At 44.3% G+C, this 25,161-nt stretch overlaps 1 protein-coding gene across 2 annotated transcripts in view; it reads right to left on the bottom strand.

Annotated features, from left to right (window-relative positions):
• Positions 1-25,161, bottom strand: part of LOC146859518 (CD5 antigen-like) — a 722,585-nt gene that overhangs the window by 696,930 nt on the left and 494 nt on the right. The window contains exon 2 of one of the 2 annotated variants that reach the window (XM_085650226.1): positions 16,987-17,051. The exons of the other annotated variant lie outside the window; for it this stretch is intronic. Within the exon in view, the coding sequence (XP_085506352.1) occupies positions 16,987-17,041 (55 nt within the window). The 5' untranslated portion in view covers positions 17,042-17,051. The remainder of the gene's footprint in view (positions 1-16,986; positions 17,052-25,161) is intronic. 2 annotated transcript variants of the gene reach the window in all.

Raw genomic sequence — 25,161 nt, 5'->3', positions numbered from 1 at the left:
TGAGGCACAGGGTCAAGACTGATTTGCATATGGCCATGTCTGAACTGGGGTGGTGTAGTGGGCAAAAGAACGATGGATTTAACCCAGATCTCTTGACTGGGGGAGAATGTATGCATTGTCAGCATTCCGTCCATCATTTGTTTGTTGTAACACTTTTTGGCACGGCTGAGAAATGCTTGCAAGTTGCAATATACTAACGCACACCATTTCTTTTTTCGCATTACAGACGCAAGATTCCCTTCTACGAACCAGAGCTTCTGAATGATGCAACAACTACCAGTACTAGGTTCTTCTAAGGTGAGGGGTCCCTTCACTCACATCTTCATTTATAAATTTATATAAACTAAATTGCTATGAGATGGTGGTGCTGCCTTCCACCACTGTTCAGTTATCATGATTTAATTCCCAACTGTATAAGTGTAACAATGTATATTGTTTTAATGATATTGATTTTCCGGTTGGTGCTGCATTTATAAGAAAACAGTGTACAGACTTTCTCAAATTGAAATAAACATTTTGAACTTACGTAGACTTGGTGGTATTTGGTGTGGACTAACTTACATGGTGAGCAAATTAAAGTAAGGGTGTGCATGTGAATTGCTTCCACGACTGAGAGGTTGGGTGTGTTATGTTCTGGGTTGTCTACTTGTTGGGTATCTTGGGGGGAGGGTTCCGAGACCTAATAGTTATGACAAGACAGTACTATAGTCAAGCAGTGGAATTGTGGTGGGTGCGGAATTTCTGATTGAGGTGTGCAAGGAAGGTCCAACCTACCATCACCAACGTCCTATTTTCTAGTGCAAATGTATGTGCAAGATCCCTACAACAGTAGTATGTCCTATAGGGTATCATATCAAAATAGTAATAAATCTGGTAGGGCTGTTGTTGCTGTGAATTTTCAAAGCCTCAAGATCAATAAGAGTAAAAGTAGTACAAGACGGCGACCCAACGGATTGGACTCAATGGCTCGAGCTACTGGTGCATATGAGTTTTATATTACAACCTTTCACAAAGAGTGGCACTGGCCAACTGGGCAAGACTAGCTGCAACAGTACAGACAGACTGATAGTATGTAGTAGTAGTAGTACTCAGAGTCATCATAGCGGAGGCAGGGATAAGATTTTTGAAACCGTACAGATCGAAGGATAAATGGTGGTACAAAAATAGCATTTGGAAACAAACAATAGTTTGGGAAAAATATGGGGCAGTAAAAGTTATGGAATAAGAAATATTATTAAAAACAAGAAGACTTACTGGGGCCAGCAGAGGAGCCCTCAGCGGTGTCCTCCTGGTGGTGTTCTTCCTGTCCCGCCGACTGCCCAGTCCCTGTCGGTCTGCCCCTGGGTGCTGATGAATAGGAAAGATATAAGAAAGAGACAAACATTGATGGATGGTGTCAAACAAATACAATATTTTTCAACAACGGTCAAAAAACACTTATGTAAACAACAATTGCAATAACTACATTGACCGATCTCATCTGGTCAACATGTAATATCGGGGGATTCGCAGTTCGACTACTTAAGTTACTAATTATCAACAGTAATCCAGTCTTCCATTCTGATTCCAGAAAACTAAGTTACAACTAAGCCTAAGTACAACGTACCACCCAACCTAGCCCACCTATTCCAGGCATGCCAATTGTACATTAAGTATGCATTTCCACTGTATTCTTCAACAATGCCTATGGTCAAATAATGGAGGATTAATAAAGTTTTGGGCACGCACCACCCCTTGTTCAATCTATATTTAAACAGTTCAAACAGTTGTTGTGTGCAAGCTGGGGCTTCGCTGTCTGGACAACTCAGCGATTCAGTTGAACATCAATAATGCAATTCCCGTTGGGAGTTGTTCCCCTGCGCACCACATAATATAACCCGTCGGTATATCCAAATAAATCCAAATTCCAAACAAAATTTTGAAGAAAATCTTTAGTACTCCATTTCAATTTAAGTTCATTGAAAATGTTTTCAACTTATTTTCTCATTCCATCCAAAGGATTAATGCAACACATCCCTATGCATTTCGGGCATAACTTGCCCTTCGTCAGGGGCACATTCTGCGGAAATGTAAAAGTATAGGCTAATTAGGACAACATGTCAAGTGTATCTACATCGGAATCATATAGAACGGAAAGGGGAATGTGGAAATGCCTCTACTGATAATATCTTCATAGCGTGTGAAAGGATAGTCCCAAATAACCAAAGAAAATAGTCCCAATTAACCAAGGCAACAATGTCCGATTACAAACAAAACATACAAGAAGCCATAAAATGTTCGCCTCGCCGAAATGTGGCCGTTAGAGAAAAAACGTGTAGTAGTTATATACGATATCACCGTGAATTACACGCAATTTATCGAACTAAGTATTCAAAACATGCGGGCATAATGTGAGAGCACCCACGCTCCGAGTACTTACAATTAGATGGATCAACCACAGGACGCATACGAACACGCGTTCCGAAAACATGTGCAACTTTCACTCAGTGCTCCTCGAACAAAATCACAGTGATAGTAGAAACAAAAGAAGGACTGAACGTGCTGACGCGAAGCGCCATTTTGGGTAAGTCATGAGGCTAAACAGTAAAGTAAAGTAGAGTGTGATGGCAGACATGATGTAATGAGCAAAACTAATCAAAACAAGACATGATACAGAAAAAATGCATCGAATAATGATGAATAACACCCATAATATTCCATGAGACTCAAAGTCAAAAGTTTAGAGATAGCACAGAAATTCCATGCGGTCATTAAGCCCTGTAGGCTGCATCGTGCTGAGGAATCTGATCCAGAAGTTTTCGCGCTGCAGCAGTCTGTTTTTGGGGTGCACCCCCTCAACGATGTCCACGTTCTCCAGAACAGTAAATTGCAATTGAGCGACATTGTGTCTACGTTCACAAAAATGGGCGGCCACAATGGATCTCATGTTTGCAGTGCGAATATTACTCTTATGCTCCAAATTCCTGAGTAACATAAGGCTTAGACACTATTTTGAAAACACTAACCCAATAGAACATCAGCCAGACAAAACATTGTTAGATTTACGCTCCCTGAGTACCTTCTTGGCTCCCACGAGTCATAAAATCACCGACACCTACGAAAATTTGGTTAAACGGGATATTGCAGCTCTACCATTTCAGTCGAAATTAAAACATCATAATCTTACCATGAAAGAAAGATGTATACTTAAAAAGATAGCTGAGAACTCGGAGATTGTCTGCCAGAATGCGGACGAGGGTGGAGCATTAGTAATCATGGATCAAACTTTTTACTTAGCAAGTGTCAACGAGCATATATCTGATACTTCTACCTATGCACCATTGGCAACTAATCCTACAGAAGCATTTAAATCCACTCTAGATGAGATACTTATGAGAGCTGTGCAGAACAAAATCATCTCTGACAAAACCAAATGTTTTTTGACACAAGAATATCCAAGGACACCGACATTGTACATGTTTCCGAAGATCCATAAAGATTTAAGAAGACCTCCATTTAGACCTATAGTCTCCACAAGGGGGAGCATACACGAGCCTGTGGGTAAACTACTCGACAAACATTTACAACCTTTGGTGGTTAAAACTCCCACGTACGTCAGAGACACTACACACTTTCTCAACAGATTGTCTGAAATTCAAATATCACCCGAGGAGAATTATCTGCTATGCACGATTGATGTCAAAGCATTGTATACTTCCATCCCGCATAATCTAGGCATAGAGTCTATTGAACATGCAATCTTGAATTCAGAAATTGATACTGACTTACAACCCTTTCTCATGGAACTACTGGATTTCACACTTTACCAGAGCTGTTTCACTTGGCAGGATACTTGCTACTTGCAACAGAACAGAACTTCTATGGGCAACTGTGCCGCGCCCGTCTATGCCAATTTGTTCATGCATTATTTTGAGCAGAGCAATATTTTGAGTTTACCATTATGGTTGGAACATTGTAAGATGTATATCAGGTACATTGACGACATTTTCCTGCTATGGTCAGGATCAAAGGATAAACTGTTGGAATTTTTGAATCACTGCAACACTATCAATGATCGGATACAATTTACTTGGACCATTGACAACAAGACAGTGAACTATCTGGATGTACAGGTCTACATCACGAACAATTCTATTCAAACCACTCTGAACAGAAAAACAACTGACCGCAATAGTACTTTGCACTATCATAGTTTTCACAGACAGAACTTGAAGAACAACTTGCCCTTATCGCAACTAATGAGGGTTAAACGGATCGTCTCTGATCCTAATGAACGTCAGAAACACATGAGGGAAATGTGCCAAAGATTTCATGAGCGCGGATACCCAGTGGAGGTGGTGACGGCAGCTGAACAGAAATGTGAAATACTGAAAAGGGAAGAACTGTTGACAACCAGATTAAAAACGGATAACAAACGCATGATCGTTGTTTCAAAATATTCCATCATCAGCAACGCTTACAAAAAAATTGTACTTCGACATTGGCATCTACTCAGTAAGGAACCTGACTTCAAAGGCCTGTTTGAAAAAACTCCCATCTTTGCACACACTAGAGGGCCCAACATTAAAGAACTTCTAACCAAGCCCAAGCAGGGCAATGTTGTCACCAGATACCATGGTATGCAACCGTGTTACAACTGCAGTAACTGTAACAACGCAATCAAAGGAAATTCTTTACATCATCCCATGAAGGGTTACAATATTAAACTAAGGGTCAACGCCACATGCAACAGTATGAATGTCATCTATTTACTCAAGTGTCCATGTGGCCTCTGCTATGTTGGACACACTGAACGCAAGCTAAGAATAAGAATCTTGGAGCATAAGAGTAATATTCGCACTGCAAACATGAGATCCACTGTGGCCGCCCATTTTTGTGAACGTAGACACAATGTCGCTCAATTGCAATTTACTGTTCTGGAGAACGTGGACATCGTTGAGGGGGTGAACCCCAAAAACAGACTGCTGCAGCGCGAAAACTTCTGGATCAGATTCCTCAGCGCGATGCAGCCTACAGGGCTTAATGACCGCATGGAATTTCTGTGCTATCTCTAAACTTTCGACTTTGAGTCACTTGGAACATTATGGGTGTTATTCATCACTATTTGATGCATTTTTTCTGTATGGTGTCTTGTGTTGATTAGTTTTGCTCATTACATCATGTCTGCCATCACACTCTACTTTACTTTACTGTTTAGCCTCATGACTTATCCAAAATGGCGCTTCGCGTCAGTACGTTCAGTCCTTCTTTTGTTTCTACTATCACTGTGATTTTGTTCGAGGAGCACTGAGTGAAAGTTGCACATGTTTTCGGAACGCGTGTTCGTATGCATCCTGTGGTTGATCCATCTAATTGTAAGTACTCGTAGCGTGGGTGCTCCCACATTATGCCCGCATGTTTTGAATACTTAGTTCGATAAATTGCGTGTAATTCACGGTGATATCGTGTAGAACTACTACACGTTTTTTTTCTACCGGCCGCATTTCGGCGAGGCGAACATTTTATGGCTTCTTGTATGTTTTGTTTGTAATCGGACATTGTTGCCTTGGTTAATTGGGACTATTTTCTTTGGTTATTTGGGACTATCCTTTCACACGCTATGAAGATATTATCAGTAGAGGCATTTCCACATTCCCCTTTCCGTTCTATATGATTCCGATGTAGATACACTTGACATGTTATCCTAATTAGCCCATACTTTTACATTTCCGCAGAATGTGCCCCTGACGAAGGGCAAGTTATGCCCGAAATGCATAGGGATGTGTTGCATTAATCCTTTGGATGGAATGAGAAAATAAGTTGAAAACATTTTCAATGAACTTAAATTGAAATGGAGTACTAAAGATTTTCTTCAAAATTTCGTTTGGAATTTGTATTTATTTGGATATACCGACGGGTTATATTATGTGGTGCGCAGGGGGACAAATCATGGAGGACACATGAACATGACTACATTTTTTGTATACTTAATTTTGGTTTGATTGATGCTGATCTGCTACTGCTAAGTAACTGCTAAGCCTACCACCACTCATTGAACAAACTAGAAAAGGTTCTAAAAACTGCCGTACTAGCAGCACGTCACGTAACTGAGTGAGGGGGCATCACGCATACCACTAACAAATTAGAAGCTCATACAAAGTAGTGTACCTAAACATCAATCCGCCCCTATCTATTAGTGACGGGACAAAGTAAGGAGTGGACTAGAGTCACTGTAGCATTACGTAACTTAATTTCTCTAAAATAAACTCATAAAGAATCACGCTAAGCAAGCGCAAACGCAAAGCTGCAAACAAGTAAGATTAGTAGTAGCGCAGAAGAGCACCATAATCACAGAAGACTTTTAAACGTTATCAACCTGGAATGTATTGTAAGCAGCAACATTCTAGCTGGTTGAAAGGAAAAAAAATATTCGCAATATATAACACAGAGCAGAAGAACAGACACAAAGTAGTAGTAATTAAATAGGTACTCACCAAGCCCCGGGACCTCCACTCCTAGCAGGTCCAGCAGGTCCTGCTCACGGTCCAGGATGTCGGACCACCGGTGCGTCAGCTGTGCCTGGGTGCGCCGGACCCCAGAGATGCGCGACACTGCCCGGCGCACCTTCCCCCACCGCTGCCGACGCTCCCGGAGGCCGTACCCGGACCCAGGCCTGCCACCTGCTGCCAGGGTTGAGGGGAGGTGGCGCTGCACAAAGAAAATTAGAGCAGCCAAAACCACCTCCCCAAATAAGGCCCGTGCCTGCACCCCTTGTGGGCACCGCCTTCCGCAAGGAAGGTGGTCGCGGCTCTGGCTGCACCGGCGAACTGCCCTACCCTTGGACATGGATCTGGGGACAGGGCGCGAAAGAAGAGGTAAAATAAATTACGGAGTAAAGGAAATAAATAGCAGGCAATTGAAAGAGAAAATGTAGGTAAAAAACAAAAAAAAGGTAGACAAAAACCAAAAATATAGAAGCAGGAAAATAGTTAGAGAAATAATAAGTAATAAAGATCCAAAAAAAGTGGCTATAAACAAAGGATTGAAAAGATTTTGGGAGGATTGAAAATCAGGCCCCAGAACCATGCAATAGAGTGAAAAACAAGATGGCCGTGCCCATTGCGACCACGTGCGCAAGTTCACGCGATATTTTCTCCCCGAGCAAGCAAAAAGCAACGCGATCAAGTAAAAGCGGTCGCGAATAGGAAATATCGACCGCGAACGTGCGCGAACATGCATTGCGTGACCCGGAACAGGAAGTAAGCATCGCGAGAGGGCGGGACAAGTGAAAACAAGATGGCCGCGCCCATGAGCAACCGCATGGGTAAGTTGGCGACCCGCGATCACGCAAAAATACCGCGAACAGGCGGGAAAAAAACCTCCGCGTCTTTGCGATATTTCCGGCGTGTTTGCGGAGATTTTCGGCATTTTCGCGATAATTTGTGAAAGTTAATTTCGCAAATTCCGCCCACCCCTACTTGTAATATGGGATAATGTCTGTGTATGTTGGAGGAGTGTCAGAATATTTCTTCTATTAAGAGTATCAAGGTTCCCCTTTGAAATGTACAATGTACAATGGGGTCATGCTCATTTTTGCCGAGTAACCTCCACCTAGGGCCATCATATTTGACCTGAAGATGCAGTCATTATCAAAGGGCATTTGTGTTGTTGTAATTTTGTCCGCATGCTTCAGCATTGACTGAGAAACTTTCAGGAGGCCTTGGAAGCCAAATTCAGTCCTTCAGTGCAATCTTGTAGGCTCTGTTCTCATGGAGGTGGCTTGGGCCTGTTGAGGCTGTGGTGTTGGTTTTCCATTGACGTTACACAGGCTTATTAGTAGATTTTTTCCGTGCCTGGTATCACTGTGGTTACTGATGGGACTTGGAACCTGGGTTGAGGGCCAGGTGGTAACGATAATCCCAATCAAAGGGCCTCCCCCTAAGTCAGCCCCACCACACTGGCTTCCCTATCGTTGTTTGCAGTTAGGCTGGTGGGCACGGGTGGGCAGTAATGAGACAGTGTTGGATCAAGACCTGCTGTTGCTATGTCCCCAGGCATGCTACTCCCTGTCTGCCTGGAAGTGCCCCTGTGGCAGCCTCCACATTTGATGGCAGATTGATTGTATGCGTAGTCGATGGGGCTAGTACTGATGGATGTTTAACATGGGGATTCTTGCAGAATATGGGGAAAAGAGATTGATTGTTTTCCAGTTTGATTGTCAATGCCTGAATTGCTGATTCTGTTTTTGTTACAAGGCTGTTCAATTTCACTGGGGGGTTCATAATAGCAGTCTCTTAGCTTGCTTTTTTTGCTTTTTAGGATGTTTCTTCTCCCTCCGCGTTGTTGGCAGGGCAGACTGAGATACTTCCAGCGAGATTTTGATGTCTATGTTGTTGGGGGCAAGATCTGCTGTGTGGTTGCTCCCTCCCGTCGTTCCCTCTGGTTATGAGCGGGGTAACGGCTGGGTTTCTGTTTTTAGTGATTGGTGGGGTTAGATTGATTCTATATCTGCATCCCTGGCATACTACAGTATGGTCCTTTATGCTCTTCTCCAGGCTCGCAGGGTCTGAGTGTGTTCTGATGCTGAGTTTTAATTCCTCCACCAGCGAGGAAAGTACCGTCAAGAGCGATGACAGTTTGTCAATTAGAATAGGGCACAGATATTCAGGAGAGGGAGTTAGCAGGGTTGGATTGCTAATGGTTGCAGCCAACTTATCGATTATCTTGGCCATCTCAGCAATTATTGTTGCCATGACTTGGAGGGTGTCCATTTGTAGTTCGAGCTTCTCCGATTGCCATGTTAGCAGGTTAAAGGGAAGTGCTGACTGACCTTAGCAGGTTGTCCTGCGCGCATGAAAGTTTAAACGACAGGAGCGATGGAGATCTGTGTAGAGAGTCAATTGACTCAGGCTCAAAGGATGAGCCCATGGTGATACATGAACCATCCGTACTCTTATGAATTGTTGCGCCTTGTAACAATGCAGCGGTCTCCATTTATTTTTTTGGGGTATGGAAGTTGTCAGCCGAAATTGTTGGATTTTTACACAAACTACCGGGGTCATCCAGTGACCCCCCAGCTATTGCAGTGACCAGGTCCCTTTCCAGATTTGCAGTATAGTTTAATGTGTGAGCGTCGAGTAGAGCTGGGGAGGCTCCAAGTTATGGCAAGACTGGGACCTTCTCTCCCTCCTCATAGGTGATGTAGATATGATGGACCGGTGGGGTGGCTCCATTCCCATTGATAGGGGGATTGGTCCTATTTCATCCTCCTCTGTCTGGATGGTAGCCTTTGGGTGTGCCTCTTTTATGGTTGTGGAGGTTGTTGTGACTATAAAAGGTTCAGAGCCCTTGGGGTCCTCATCGTCCTTATGTATAAGTGTAGAGGTTCAGAACCCTTGGAAATCTTGTCGTCCACGTTTTCGGCATCCACGTTTGTCCACACTGGGCTGCTCTCTAAAGAGGCAGAATTCTGGACCCTTAACCAACTGCGTATAACGTACGATTTTCCAGCATTGGGCTGGTCCTTTAGCTGATCGGATAACCCCCATAGCAGCCTTGTTTGTAAGCATGTCCACAGCTATGGGCTTAGGGTTCTGTTTTGATGTTGGCAATTGGGCGCTTTCTTTAGACATTACGGTGCCTGTAGCCGACCTCAGAAAGAGGGAAGGAGGAGGGGTGACAGTGGGCCTGTGATTTGGGATGTTATGTGGAGAGATGTTCAAGGGGCTTAAAGGGACGGACCAGAAGCTGTTAGGCAGGAGGATCATTAAAACAATTCCAAGATGAGGCAGGCCGGTAGGAGGGTAGCAATGTAAGACAGATGTACTGAGCAGCCCCTTCTGACCCTGTGGCGCAGCCCTTGCCCTTACCCTTGCCGCTCCACAACCTGCCCACTCCACACCTCGGGGTAGGTGCTAACGCTCACTGGCCACCAGTAGGAGGAAGGGTTCCTGGTTCCTGATCAAAGTCCTGGTCAAAGACTAGGCCCCAGTAGCAAGGGGGAACCAGCCTGTTGCGTTAGATTCCAGGGTCAACGGGGGCAACAGGTCGTATGTCCCCAGTCCATCCTTGTGTCCTTTCTCGTAATTGCCTATTTTACGAGTGGCAGATGATGGTGGAAGGGACCTGATGAAAGCCTCATGGAAGGCACAGAAACTAGGAGATGACATTTCTGTGATGGAAAGTTCTGGCATCTGCGTGAAACCACAAAATTCCACCCACCCCTCATTTCCCAAAGTCTTCCAAGAAAAATGGTACTTCACTTGTGTGGGTAGGCCTAATGCCCATGACAGGAAACAGCCCAAAACGCTACATGGACACACCACATTTTCACAGTGAAAACCGACCCCTTTTTGGCAAAGTGCTTAGCTGTAGATTTTGAACCCTAGCTCTGCCGGCACCCAGGGAAACCTAGCAAACCTATACATTTTTTAAAGCTAGACACCCAGGGGAATTCAGGATAGGGGGAGTTGTCTGGCTCTCACCAGGTCCTGTTACCCAGAACACCTTGCAAACCTCAAATTTTGTCAAAAAAACTAGTTTTCCTCAAATTTCTGTGGGGGAAAGTTATGGAATCTGCGTGGATCTACAAAATTCCACAGACCCCACATTTCCCAAAGCCTTTTGAGAAAAATGGTACCTCACTTGTGTGGGTAGGCCTAGTGCCCACGACAGGAAACAGCCCAAAACGCAACGTGGACACACCTCATTTTCACGGTGATAACTGACCCTTTTTTTGCAAAGTACCTAGCTGTAGATTTTGAACCCTAGCTTTGCCGGCACCTAGGAAAACTTAGCAAACCTATACATATTTGAAAACTAGACAACTAGGGGAATTCAGGATGGGGTGACTTGTCTGGCTCCCACCAGTTTCTGTTACCCAGAATACTTTGCAAACCTCAAAATTTGTCCAAAAAAAACAAACAAATTTTCCTCACATTTCTGTGGTGGAAAGCTCTGGAATCTGTGTGGATCCACAAAATTCCAGCCACCTCGCATTCCCCAAAGACTTTTGAGAAAAATGGTACCTCACTTGTGTGGGTGGGCCTAGTGCCCGCGACAGGACACAACGCAAAACGCAATAGGGACACACCACATTTTCACAGTGAAAACTGACCCTTTTTTTGCAAATTGCCTAGCTGTAGATGTTGAACCCTAACTCTGCCGACACCTAGGGAAACCTAGCAAACCTATATTTTTTTTTAAACTAGACAGGGGAATACAGGATCGGGTGACTTGTCTGGCTTTCAGCAGGTTTATTACCCAGAATCCCTTGCAAACCTCAAACTTTGTAAAAAAAAACCCACATTTTCCTCACATTTCTGTGGTGAAAAGTTTTGGTATCTATGTAAATCCACAAATTTCCTACCACCCATCGTTCCCCCAGGTCTCCTGATAAAAATGGTACCTCACTAATGCGGGTGCCCCAAGTACCCGTGATGAGCAAGGGCCCAAATCGTATTGAGGAGACATCTAAATGGTCTATTACAAAACAATCTGGTTTTTCAAGGGGAGACACCTGAGCTTTTGGCCGGAGGCTCGGCGGCCCTCTTGGGAAATCTACCAAACCCACACATTTTTAGAAAACTAGACACCTGAGGGTGTCCAGCAAGGTATGGCTTGTTTGGGTCCCCCAACGTTTTCCTATCCAGAACCCCCTGGAAACCTCACATTTAGCTGAAAGAATCACCTTTTTCTCAGTTTTCTGTGTGGGAAAGTTCTAAAATCTGCATGGATCCACACATTTTCTACCACCCAGCATTCCCCCAGGTCTCCCAATATAAATGCTACCTCACTGCCATGGGTGGGTCAAGTACCCGCGACGGGCAAGGGCAAGTGCCAAAAACATCAAAATTACCTATCACAAAACAACCTGGTTTTGCAAGGGGGGTCCCATGTGTTTTTGGCCCCTGGCATGGTAGTCATCTAGGGAAACCTACCATACCCACACATTTCTGAAATGAAAGCTAGGTATGGCTTGCTTGGGTACACCAACATTTCCCTACCCAGAATCCCCTGCAAACCTCACATTTTGTGGAAAAATCTATTTTTTCTCACATTTCTGTGTGGGAAAGTTGTCGGATCACAGGGCTGACACAAGTTTCCTACCACCCAGCATTTTGCCAGGTCTCCCGATAAAAATTGTACCTCACTTGTGTGGGTAGGCATAGTGGTTGCAACAGGAAAATGCCCAAATCGTACTGTGTAGACTTCAAAATTACCTATACCTAAACTCCCTGGTTCTGGGGGGGTACCTGGTTTTTTGGCCCCAGGCTCTTCACCATCTAGGGAAACCTACCAAACCCACACATTTCTGAAAACAAGACACCCTGGGGAGTTCAATGAGGTATGGCTTGCATGGATCCCTCAACGTTTCCTTACCCAGATTCCCCTACAAACCTCAAATTTAGCTGAAAAAATCAAATTTTTCACACCTTTCTGTGTGGGAAAGTTCTGGAATCTGTGTGGATCCACAAACTTCCTACCACCCAGCATTCCCCCAGGTCTCCCGATAAAAATGGTACCTCACTCGCGTGGGTGGGTCAAGTACCCATGCCAGGTAAAGGCCCAAAACCTATTGAGGCAGCATCGAAATAACCTATCTCAAAACAACCTGGTTTTGCAAGGGGATCCCCTGGGTTTTTGACTCCGGGCTCGGCCGCCATTTGGGGAAATCTACCAAACTGACACATTTCTGAAAACTAGACACCTGGGGGAGTCCAACAAAGTATGGCTTGCGTGGATCCCTCAAAGATGCTCCTTCAAGTGCCAGTCCACACAAACCGCCAGCCAAGGACAAGTCTACGCATACCACCAGCCAAGCGCCAGTTCATGCACACTGCCAGCCAAGTGCCAGCCCACGCACACCGCTATCCGAGGGCCAGTTCATGCACACCACCAGCTAAGCGCCAGTCCATGCATACTGCCTGCCAAACGCAAGTCCACACACACTGTATTAAAAAATGTTTCACACTAGGCCTACCCACACAAGTGAGGTACCATTTTTCTCAGAAGACTTAGGGGAATGTGAGGTGGGTGGAATTTTGTGGATTCACGCTAATCTCGGGACTTTCCATCACAGAAATGTGAGGAAAATGTTTTTTTTTTACCTAAGTTTGAGGTTTGGAATGGATTCTGGGTAATAGAACCTGGTAAGAGACACACAAGTCCCCCCATCCTGGATTCCCCTGGGAGTCTAATTTTCAAAAATGGTTTCCCTATGTGCCGACTGCGTTAGGGCCCAAAATCCACAGATAGGCACATTGCCAAAAACAAGTCTGTGCCGAGTGAGCTTTATGCTGCCATGGGGGAGAATCGGAGCGGTTTACCCCGATATGCCCCTAAGGGGGGCAGAAAGACTGTGGCTATTTTTTGAGGGGGTGGGGCATTGGTATGCACATTCTAGGCAGCCGAAATGCATAAAAAAGCCAGTGGAATCGCTGGCACCTTTTGTGCTTTCTGGGGGCGATCCCCAAGCAGGGGTACAATGGCGAGGGGGGCCATTGGAAAGGGGAAATTCTCCCCTTTACAATGATACCTCTCCCATCTTTCTACATGCTCAGGGGGCTGAGATAGCCCTCTACGCACATAGAAAGTGAAACTGACAGGAGCCTAAAGGTGTGTGCGCTGATCGTCATTTCATAGAAACCAGGGGGGCCTCGGAAGCTGTGGAAACTCTTCCCCATCTCCGAGGCTTTGGGGGAGACAAAGAAATTCCTCTGGTGCCTGCACCAGAGGGATTTCCGGTGCCATGTGCCGGGATGGCCGGAAGTCGTCCTGTGCACACAAGCACTGTGGCGCACGACGGCTCCCGTCCACCATACACACAGATAGGGTTAAATCAAGCAATAGCCAAACAATAAATATTTCTTACGTTACGTTGTGCCACAAACTAAGAGCCTCTAGGCCTGGTACTCTGGATAATCTTAACTGATAAGAGATCAGAACCAGTACAAGTAACTCTTTGCAACTTTTGTTCTTGAACATGTCTTTAGATATATTTACCAGGCAATGAATCTTCGGAACCAGGAGCTGGCTCAGGTAGTTTTAAAACACTGTTTCCATCAGCGCTCACAAGGTTAGCAAACTAGAGGACAAGAGCACGTTAGCACAGTGAAGGCATGCCTGGATGGTGATAAACAGAAACAATGCAAATGTTCTTCAGGTGTTTCCGAGAACAAGTTATTCAAATATGATAAATTGAAGTTCATGCACCATTGATTTAATGTTTTTCCAACCTTGGACATTTTTGCCAAGTGGTTCAGTTTGCCCGTAGACTCCACCTGCAGGCTCTCCAATACCCGAAAAGAACCCTTATGCATGTAGATTTTTTTGTGCCCGGCACTTTACAGAGGATGCAGAGAGCTCTTGCACAGAACCTTTTATATTGTTAGTGTGCAGACTTGCAGACAGGCCATTCTGGTGTCTCTGAATCCCTTCAACATCCACTTGAACATTAGGCTGGTAAAGTTTTTATCCAAGTTCATTGAAAAGCTCATATATAATGATCAATTACATTAAATCATTTAAATGGTCAAAATGTATTTATACTTTAATTTGAATGGTATTTATTTATATCGCTCTTCATAATATGCACTACACAGCGAAATGCGATCTACCAAACATATTGTTGAAAACTTATCTGAGCTTAACAATATCTGAGTTTATCTTTGGCAATTACGCGCAACCAACATATAATGCAAGCTCTCTAGATAGATCCATCATACAAGAGAAATAAGACAAGGGTGTCTACTCTCACCCCTGTTTTACTTTCTCAAAAAAGCTCTAAATAAAAAAAACATTTAAAACAAGCTCTAAAAGGATTTACTACTAAAAATAAGTTACTATTTTTTTTGCGATTCATGAACTTGGATGATTAGAAAGTTTATGACTGCGGAAAATCTGCAGTCAGGGAGGAGGGGGGACATAAAGGATAGGACAGGCCTATATGTGTACGTGCAGAGTTCTCCACCCTGACTGCAGAATCTCCACATTTGTAAACTTACTGTTTAATTGAAGTGTGTGAATAGCAAGAAAATGGTAACCTTACAAAAAAGTACACAAAAGTGTAAATGTATCTTTGTGAATCAGACTCCAGCTACTTCTATTACTAAACTGACCAGAGAAATTGTTTAAGGTGTCTGGGTTCAAAATTAATTACCAAACATCTCACAGCATAGGAATACCTGACCCTTCTCTTACTACTCACATCCACTTTTAAAGACTTTGTCCCCTACTTGGGGGCATTATCCCAGAACAAAGTTGAATGCTTATACAACAACAATGTTCCCCGGTAACTGTACACTCTCTTGCTCTGCCCCTTGCATCCAAATTCTTCTACTCCTGCCCGTGATATCAAGATACTACACAGCGGCCGTCACCACTGTATACTTACAGTTACGTCAGACTTTTCATGGGAAGTGAGTTTCTTTGCCAATAACTTTGATGTCACTTTGCAAATATTCATGAAGCTTTCCTGAACAAAGATCCTCCTCCCCCCAGCTCCTTCCTCTGAAGTTTTCGGGGTGATCCATCAATCAGGGACCGAGTAAAAGGGGGGTCCCAAAATGCAATTTTCTCATGCACTTTCATTAGGAAATGTTATACAGTGCCAAAGCCAAAAAGGCTAATCAGAAGTAAACCATAAAGCGTGCTTTTTGTGATTTGGTGTAAATCAGTTCAATAATATTGGAACAATCAAGGTTAAAAATGAATGCAGTTATTAAAAGCAATAAAAATCAACCCCCTTTATTGACTGAGGGGCTTTTTGGAGTGAACTCTGATTGTGCTTTACAAATACATATGATCAAATGTTACATATTAATTTAATGCACCTAGACAACATTCTGGGCACCCTAGAAAATCATGTACACCATGTGACAGCTGTGTTACCCCCTAAACCAACAGTCTTTATTCTGTAGATTAAATTGTGATGTTCATGTGATATAACTTGCTTGGTTCCAGTCCAGGGAGGACCTGGCCTGGCAGTTCGGGCTGGACTGTTCCCATTGGGCACAGGGTCAAGACTGATTTGCATATGGCTGGGTCCAAACTGGAATGGCATGGTGAGCATTAAAACGATGGATTTAGGCCCAGATCTCTGTACTGGGGTGAATGTATGACATTGTTCTGCATTCTGTCCATCAACTGTTGTTTTTTGCGTTCATGTGATATAAAGCAAAATTCCTGTATTTTATAATCACAACAATAATGCCCCCTATGAAACAATCACAAAGGCCTTTAACAAACAGCATCAGTGCTTGTTGGGTTCATGATGCTTGCATGGATCAGGCTTTTCATTGAAGCTTGAATCTTGCCTTGTAAACCTCTGTCTGCAGAGGGCCTTAGTGGAGAGGTGCTCTCAGAAGGTATTAGAGTATTGCTTATACCAACAATAAGACCTTGGCATAATGTGTGTTACAAAGAGGCAGTGTAGGTGTGTGTGCTGACGGTGGCACACCTCAGACAGTGATGGGCCTGTAAATGGTTCTTGGCTTCTCTGGGACCACACCTCACAGACCCTCCCTCACACCAGCCATCTGGGCTCTCATATGCTTATCTGTGCAGGTCCCATTGAATCTGCCCAGTCTCCTGATCTCTGGGAAACTCTAGGCAGCACTGGGCGTCCTCAGCTTTGTGTTCTAGTTTCATAATTCCCACAGCTATGAAGAAAGAGATACTCTTTGCAGAAGTAATCCGTCCTTTAGCAGGAATGCACAAGTTCTATATCTCTTTCTTTCTTTATTCCCATAAACTCTATTCCTTTTTCCTACATTCTTCGTCTAACTCTAGAATCTGCTCTCTCTCCCACTCTCTCTGTCTCTGTCCCTTTCTTTCTCTCTCTCACTCTGCCCTCTGTCTCTCGCGCTCACTCTGCCCTCTTCTCTCTCTCCCCCCCTCTCTCCTCCTCTCTCTCACTTTCTCAGAAATGGCTGTTCACAGCAGGGAAAGATCAAATATCATACAGAACAATCTTGAAATACAGAAGTAGAAAAGAAACACACTCACGGATAGCAAAACAGGCACAGAGCACTTGAAGGTGGAACAAAACCTTCAGCAACATTTTCAAGATTCTGGAGATAGGAAAAGACAATTTAACATCAGTGTCACTTAGGTTCAAAGGTTTCTTTGACTTACTCAGAGCACTTGAGTATATCTTTACTTGTTACACTAGTATTTCCCTGGTATATTCTCTGTGGGTTCATGAAAGACTGCTCCTTCTGTTCCTGCTCACCCTGGATCTCTTACCTTGTCCTGGATCCCACCTTGTACCTGAATCTCCTCAGTGCAGATTATAAAGAGCAGGTGACAATCTAGAACCAGCATGAGGGTGAATAAGGCCCACTGGGGTACCCTGGCCCTGTCAGGCCCTCTACCTCCTCAATCTAGGACCAGCATTGGGGTGAATGAGGCCCACTGGGGTACCCTGGCCCTGTCAGGGTCTCTACCTCCTCAATCTAGAACCAGCATGAGGGTGAATGAGGCCCACTGGGCTACCCTGGTCATGTCAGGGCCTCTACCTCATCAATCTAGGACCAGCATGAGGGTGAATAAGGCCCACTGGGGTACCCTGGCCCTGTCAGGCCCTCTACCTCCTCAATCTAGGACCAGCATTGGGGTGAATGAGGCCCACTGGGGTACCCTGGCCCTGTCAGGGTCTCTACCTCCTCAATCTAGGACCAGCATGAGGGTAAATGAGGCCCACTAAGGTACCCTGGCCCTGTCAGGGCCTCTACCTCCTCAATCTAGGACCAGCATGAGGGTGAATGAGGCTCACTAGGGTACCCTGGCCATGTCAGGGCCTCTACCTCCTCAATCTAGGACCAGCATGAGGGTGAATGAGGCCCATTGGGGTACCCTTGCCCTGTCAGGGCCTCTACCTCCTCTATCTAGGACCAGCATGAGGGTGAATGAGGTCCACTGGGGTACCCTGGCCATGTCAGGGCCTCTACCTCCTCAATCTAGGACCAGCATGAGGGTGAATGAGGCCCACTGGGGTACCTGGCCCTGTCAGGGCCTCTACCTCCGCAATCTAGGACCAGCATGAGGGTGAATGAGGCCCACTGGGGTAATCTGGCCATGTCAGGGCCTCTACCTCCTCAATCTAGGACCAGCATGAGGGTGAATGAGACCCACTGGGGTACCCTGGCCCTGTCAGGGCCTCTACCTCCTCAATCTAGAACCAGCATGAGGGTGAATAAGGCCCACTGGGGTACCCTGGCCCAGTCAGGGCCTCTACCTCCTCATTCTAGGACCAGCATGAGGGTGAATGATGCCCACTAGGGTACCCTGGCCATGTCAGGGCCTCTACCTCCTCAATCTAGGACCAGCATGAGGGTGAGTGAGGCCCACTAGGGTACCCTGGCCCTGTCAGGGCCTCTACCTCCTCAATCTAGGACCAGCATGAGGGTGAATGAGGCCCACTGGGGTACCCTGGCCCAGTCAGGGCCTCTGTCTCCTCAATTTAGGTCTAATCTACAACATGCATTACATTGAATGAGTGACATTATAGCATTGTCCCGAATACAAATCAATATGAACAAATGTGTATTTTGAAAACTGGTCAAAACATCTGGAAAGGACAGGTCAGTATTGGGGATTATAGACAGGTAAATGTGGATAACTAAACAGCTGTGGTTCAGAAACACTTTCTTTTGCAAAGGCATTGTTTTCATTTCCCTCTAAGCTTAGCCCCTGTAGAGAGATTTGCACAACATTTTCTAATTTCCTAGCTCAGTCAGCTAAAGTCTGGGTTGGATTACATGTGCAGATCCGCGCAGGGGGAAAAAGTTGTAATTTCAGCTCTTGTAAGACATGTTGCTTGTGCCTACAACCTCTGAATAGATTTACACCAAACATGGAATGAAAGTAGAAAGTTATTTAAAAAGGTATGATTTTGTTGGTTTGGTGTTAATCAGTTCAGTAAGTAAGTATGTTTAATTACTCTCTACTACTCTCTACTCTCTACTCACTCTCTACTACTCTCTACTACTCTCTACTACTCACTCTCTACTACTCTATTACTCACTCTCTGCTACTCTATTCCTCACTCTCTACTACTCTACTACTCTCTACTCTCTAATACTCACTCTCTACTACTCTCTTTACTACTCTCTACTACCCACTCTCTACTACTCTCTACTACTCTCTACTCACTCTCTACTACTCACTCTCTACTACTCACTCTGTACTACTCTCGCTACTACTCACTACTACTCTCTACTACTCACAATTGAGTTCTTTAAATATACATAATGATCCACAAGGCATCCCTATCTTCTTCAAGTCCGCCCAAAGTATTTCATGATTCACCTAATGGGAGGGTGCCTAAAAATCTACAGAACTGCAAAAACGATTTTCTTTCAAATCAATTGCCTCCCTTGCTATGTCAAAAGAGTGAACAGATTTAAATGGACCTTTGTCTACGGATATCAATCCTTCATCATCAGTGAAGTCTTCCAATATTTTTAAGATTAATTTATTTAAGACTTTTTCCCCACATCCATTTAACTTAGCATCTCTAATCCTTTGAATAAAGGTAGGGACCCTTTTTTTATGAATGGTTTAGAATAGATATGTAGGATAGAAGGATCTTTCTGGCATTGAGACCCCCAGTTTTTTCCTGTTGTCAATGTGCTTTGCCTGTAGTTCACTGGGATCCTGCTAACCAGGCCCCAGGGGCATTGCTCTCTCCTCTAAGTGACACGGTCAGTACTTTGTACATCCCACAATTGGCATACTGGGGTACCATTGTAAGTCCCTAGTATATGATACTGAGGTACCCAGGGCATCGGTACACCAGGGGTCTCCCATGTGTCTGCAGAGCTGCGATTGCAGTCTGTGTGAAATTGCGCTTACACCTTCATTTTCTGTATAAGGTTTCCTTTATATGCCGTCGAGACCCTTTTAAAATATAAGGAACTAATTTCAAGAAAATGCTTATCATTGTTGCAAGTATGTGATTATTTGCAATGACTTTCTCATGAGCCTGAAAAGAACAAGAATTTAATCAAAATGTCTAAATTAATTCAACATTTGTAGTATTTACCTAACACAGGAAGTAGCCCGGGGAGTGTATTGATTAATAGTCACTTCAGCCGAAATGAGTAATATATTCATTTGTAAATACAGAGTTCTTTATCAAAACACAAACTCACACATCCAAAAATATATTTATAATGCTAACACAATAAGTGAGGAATAGAAAATAAGTGACATTAGCCGGGCTAAAAAATAAAATTGATGACCCAGCTTGGCGGGCACTTATAGGTTCAGGACATATCATTATCCTACAAGAAACCTGGGATACAGAGAACACCTTGTTCGTTGATGGCTATAGGAGTTTTTTTGTCCCAGCTGTACCCTCAAATGCTGGGAGGGCAAAGGGTGGGCTGGTCACTCTAATCTCCGCTAGTATTTCAGGTCAACAGATCCAAATAGACACAGGTTCACGGAACAGTTTGGCTGTAGAAATTTCCCTGTCTGAGGGAGGCGTTCTTTTAATTGTAAATTTTTATAATTCTTTTGAAAGAGTCACCACAACGGATCATCTCTTAGCTTTAACACGCTTTTTGGCGGCTTACAAAGACGCTAACCATAATGACTGTTTTATTATAATTTCGGGTGACTTTAACATCCACGGCTGTCCTGACACTTGTCAGACCTTTGACCCATTAGGATCATCTATACAAGGTGATGCTCATTTTGAGCACTCTGTTCAGGGAGAATGTCTTGAGTCATTGTTAGCAGACTTCGGCCTTATACTCCCTTCTTTGACGTCGGAGGAAATTCCCACTTTTAAAGGGAATGGTAAACACTCTGTCATCGATTATATTTTTATTAGCTTTGCACTTGGTAAAATGATTCACGGTTACAAGGTGATGTGGTCACACTTCAGTGACCATAACCCTGTGGTCCTTAGCATTTCAGAAACTCTTATTACCCGCACTAAAACTACGGGCAGGACGGATAAATTCAATATCCGCCCCTCTGACCAGAATCGTAGGATTAGATGGAACAAAATTATTCCGGAGGATTTCCACTCTAATTTAAAAAGGAAGGTGGGTTCAGAGATAAATACTTGTTTGAACACGGATGCCGGTAATAATGAAGTATTAGAGGCTTACTCTGTAATTTGTTCACAAATCTCTGCTGATCTCAGCTGCCCAGTTAAGGGTAATGATAATATAGACCTGGGATGGTTTGATAGTAACTGCTCTCTGGCTAACAGAAGGCTGAAGGCTGCTTTACGTTGTAAACCTATCAACAGGCCGATTATTGCTATGCTGAGGAAAGATTATGATAAAGCTTTGAAAACTAGAAAGTAAGAGATTAGAGAGGAGGCTTGGGCGGAACTAGCTTCCGTGGATGTTCTTAGAAATAGTGCAAAGTTCTGGTCTGTGGTGAATAAACCCTATCTTAGCGACCCTTGTAACGGCCAATTAGATTGCGGAATAGGGGAAGATTTATGGTGTACCCATTTTAAGTCAGTCTATGAAGGGGTTAGAAATGGGGCACAGCCCCCATCCTCCTCCGTTGTAAATCAATATACTTTAACGGTTTCTAAGACCGAGGTAGTCGAGGCCATTGAAAAGATGACAAGCAACAAAGCCCCGGGCCCGGATGGTGTTCCGGTTGATCTTTATAAAACTGACCTTGAGACTTGGTCTGTGGTTTTAATGAATGTTTTTAATAGGATTTGTGTTTCAGGCATCCCGGATACTTGGTCTGAATCCGTGATTATACCCATTTTTAAAAAAGGTTGCAGGGGGGATCCTAGTTGTTACCGCCCTATCTCCCTCATCGATTCTGCAGTCAAAGTCCTTGGGCGTGTAGTTTTGGGGAGACTATCTGCGTGGTTGGAGGATAATGAGACCCTATCTTGCCTACAATATGGGTTCAGAGCAGGCCGAGGTACTATAGATCAAAGTCTGAACCTATATTTATTAATAGGCAAATACACTATTGCCAAAAAAGGGAAATTATATCTTGCCTTTATGGACCTGTCCTCGGCCTTTGACCGAGTAAACCGGTCAAAGCTATGGGATCTGCTTCTTAAGTGTGGCATTGATGAAAACATTGTATTTTTCCTGGCTGATTTACATAGGGATCTCACCGCCACTGTTAGATATGACCGCCTGGGCAACTGTACTAGTAGGATTGGAATTTCGAATGGTGTTAGACAGGGCTGTATTCTAGCCCCCCTGCTTTTTACTTTATGTATTAATGATCTAGGTGCTGTTTTGACCAAATCGTGCAAGGACATTCCTAGAGCTGGCAAATTTTCTATTCCGGCATTATTATACGCCGATGATGCCGCCTTGCTAGCACGTACTCCTGTGGGTCTGCAACGGTTGCTGGACTCAATTGCAAATTTTATGAAAGCACTTGATCTCAGCGTGAATTTTTCCAAATCTCATGTTATGATTATGGGGTGTAAAGTAAAAAAAGCTAAGAGCTTGTATTGCGAAGGGCATGTTTTATCCCGCGTCAGTAGATTTCCCTATTTGGGGGTTATCTTTGATGATAGTCTTAACTGGTCTCCGCAATTGGCGGCTAAGCGTAATACTTTTGTTAGATCTACCTTAGCAGTATTAGACTTTGCCCGCAAATTGGGGGTGAAGCCCATGCATGCCATTTTGAACATTTATGTTGCTAAATGTCTTTCTATAGCAACGTATGGGGCTGAATTATGGGGAATTAAAGATGTAAAAATTCTTCAAATAGTTGAGGACAAATTTTTAAAATCTATTTTATCTCTTCCTCAGTCAACCCCTGCCTTTATTGTTCATCAGGAATGCGGGTTAGACCACCTTGTGGACCGTATTGCTCTAGCGCCCATGTTAAAATGGATTACAACCTGGCTAAACCCTGATTTGGAATTAAATCACGCAATTTTAAAGGATTGTTTATCTCTTGAGTATGGCACCTCCATCCCCTGGATAAACTATGTTAAGAATTTATCAAGAGAACTAGGTCGTCCAGAATTATTTGATGCTCCTGGCAGTCTAACTAAGGGGGATTTAAAATGGGTGAAAGTTGAATATAAAAATCGGATAACTTTAGAAAGAGAAGATAAGGAGCTACTTAAACCTTCAGTCAGGGCTCATCAGTTATTAATCACCTCAAACAGTATTGAACCCTACCTGGTCATTGTTAATAACATGAATCATCGTTTTTTACTTACCAGGTTCAGACTGAACAAATTTCATCTTTTGCTCACCGATTCCCCAGGGTGGTCAAGGGAGAAGGACCTGGGAATCTGTTCTTGTGACGGTTTTTCCCTTAAAGATACAGTGCACTTTATCTTCTTTTGTAAATACTTGGCTCCCATTCGTAAAAAACATATCATCCCCCTTATTAAGGAGAAAGGTTTTAGGCAAGTTAAACCTGCCCTTTTATATTTACAATTGCTGGGATCAACGTGGGAGATCTTTAATATTGCCAAATTTTTAGCAACCTCAATGAGATTAAGGAAGAAAATTTCTTGGACATAATCATTATTTGGGTAATTCATGAATTGTAACCACTACCTTGTATGCCTTTTTAATTCATTCGTAGTGTTTTAATGTTAAATGTTATTTATATTGTATGTATATATTTATATGCTTTTATGGTTTTTGTTATGAAACCGAATAAAGTAATTTTGACTGACTGACTGAAGTGACATTTGTGACCCCAGATTTACCAAGCCACAGGGTTGGCTTTACTCGACTTCCCTCTCCGTACCATTATACAATCCCCTGCTACTCACCCCGCCCTCCTCCAAAACCTCTCAAGTGAATCCCCAGAATCTCATCATCACCTTTGCACCCTAGTGAACATCCATCCCCATCTCTCATTGCCTGCAAAAGAACAATCCTGCCTTCCATACAGGCACCGTTGCTCCGTGTTGCAAGCGTGCCTGCGTTGCTGCTGGGCTGCAGATTGGGTGCCAGTGCAGCCTGTAATACAGGCACCGTTGCTCCGTGTTGCAAGCGTGCCTGCGTTGGTGCTGGGCTGCAGATTGTGTGCCAGTGCAGCCTGTAAAACAGGCACCGTTGCTGCATGGTGCAAGCGTGCCTGCGTTGGTGCTGGGCTGCAGATTGGGTGCCAGTGCAGCCTGTAAAACAGGCACCGTTGCTCCATGGTGCAAGCGTGCCTGCGTTGGTGCTGGGCTGCAGATTGTGTGCCAGTGCAGGCACCGTTGCTGCATGGTGCAAGCGTGCCTGCGTTGGTGCTGGGCTGCAGATTGTGTGCCAGTGCAGCCTGTAAAACAGGCACCGTTGCTGCATGGTGCAAGCGTGCCTGCGTTGGTGCTGGGCTGCAGATTGGGTGCCAGTGCAGCCTGTAAAACAGGCACCGTTGCTCCATGGTGCAAGCGTGCCTGCGTTGGTGCTGGGCTGCAGATTGTGTGCCAGTGCAGGCACCGTTGCTCCATGGTGCAAGCGTGCCTGCGTTGGTGCTAGGCTGCAGATTGCGTGCCAGTGCAGCCTGTAAAACAGGCACCGTTGCTCCATGGTGCAAGCGTGCCTGCGTTGGTGCTAGGCTGCAGATTGTGTGCCAGTGCAGGCAGAGAGCGGGAATGCACCATATCTTGATAGATATGTCACTTTTCTGCCCTCTCAATTTTAATCAGCGCTGCAACTTGCCTTGCTGCATTGTGTGAACATCTGTCCTTCTGGGTGGAGCTTCAGGTGGACATTTGACCAATACTGCTTTGGGTGTTTGCACGTTCTTTTGGACAATCACCCACATCTGCACTAGCACAGCAACACAACAGATAATAGCACCTGAACCAAATTTCATTTATGACTTCAAACTGTGACACACTCCCTGGTCCTGTCCTCTCCCAGATTGACTATATTTTTAGTTTTTTTGTTTTCAGGAGTTTTATATAGCGCAAACTTGACCCGAAGGTATCAGAGTGCTTTACGAGAGCACCAGTTGAAATACATAAGGACACGTTTATTTTTTTAGGCACAGGGAGTTTAAGTGATTTGCCCAGAATCACAGGATCTTGGGCGTCGTTGCTGAGACCTGAACCTGGTTCCTCAGATTTGAGCTTGACCGCCCTGGCCGTTAGGCCACATCCTCTACCCAAATCAATGTGGGGAGACTATGGAAACTCCCTTCTGGCCATCACCACCAAGGTGACTTTTCTCCAATGAAGCTGCCACTCAATGCCTCAATGAGACTGGCAAA

This window comes from Triturus cristatus, chromosome 3_2 (genome assembly GCF_964204655.1).
Source record: "Triturus cristatus chromosome 3_2, aTriCri1.1, whole genome shotgun sequence".
In the NCBI taxonomy this organism is placed as follows: domain Eukaryota; kingdom Metazoa; phylum Chordata; class Amphibia; order Caudata; family Salamandridae; genus Triturus; species Triturus cristatus.
Note: the sequence above shows the minus strand (reverse complement) of the source record. Positions and strands in the feature narration are given on the sequence as shown.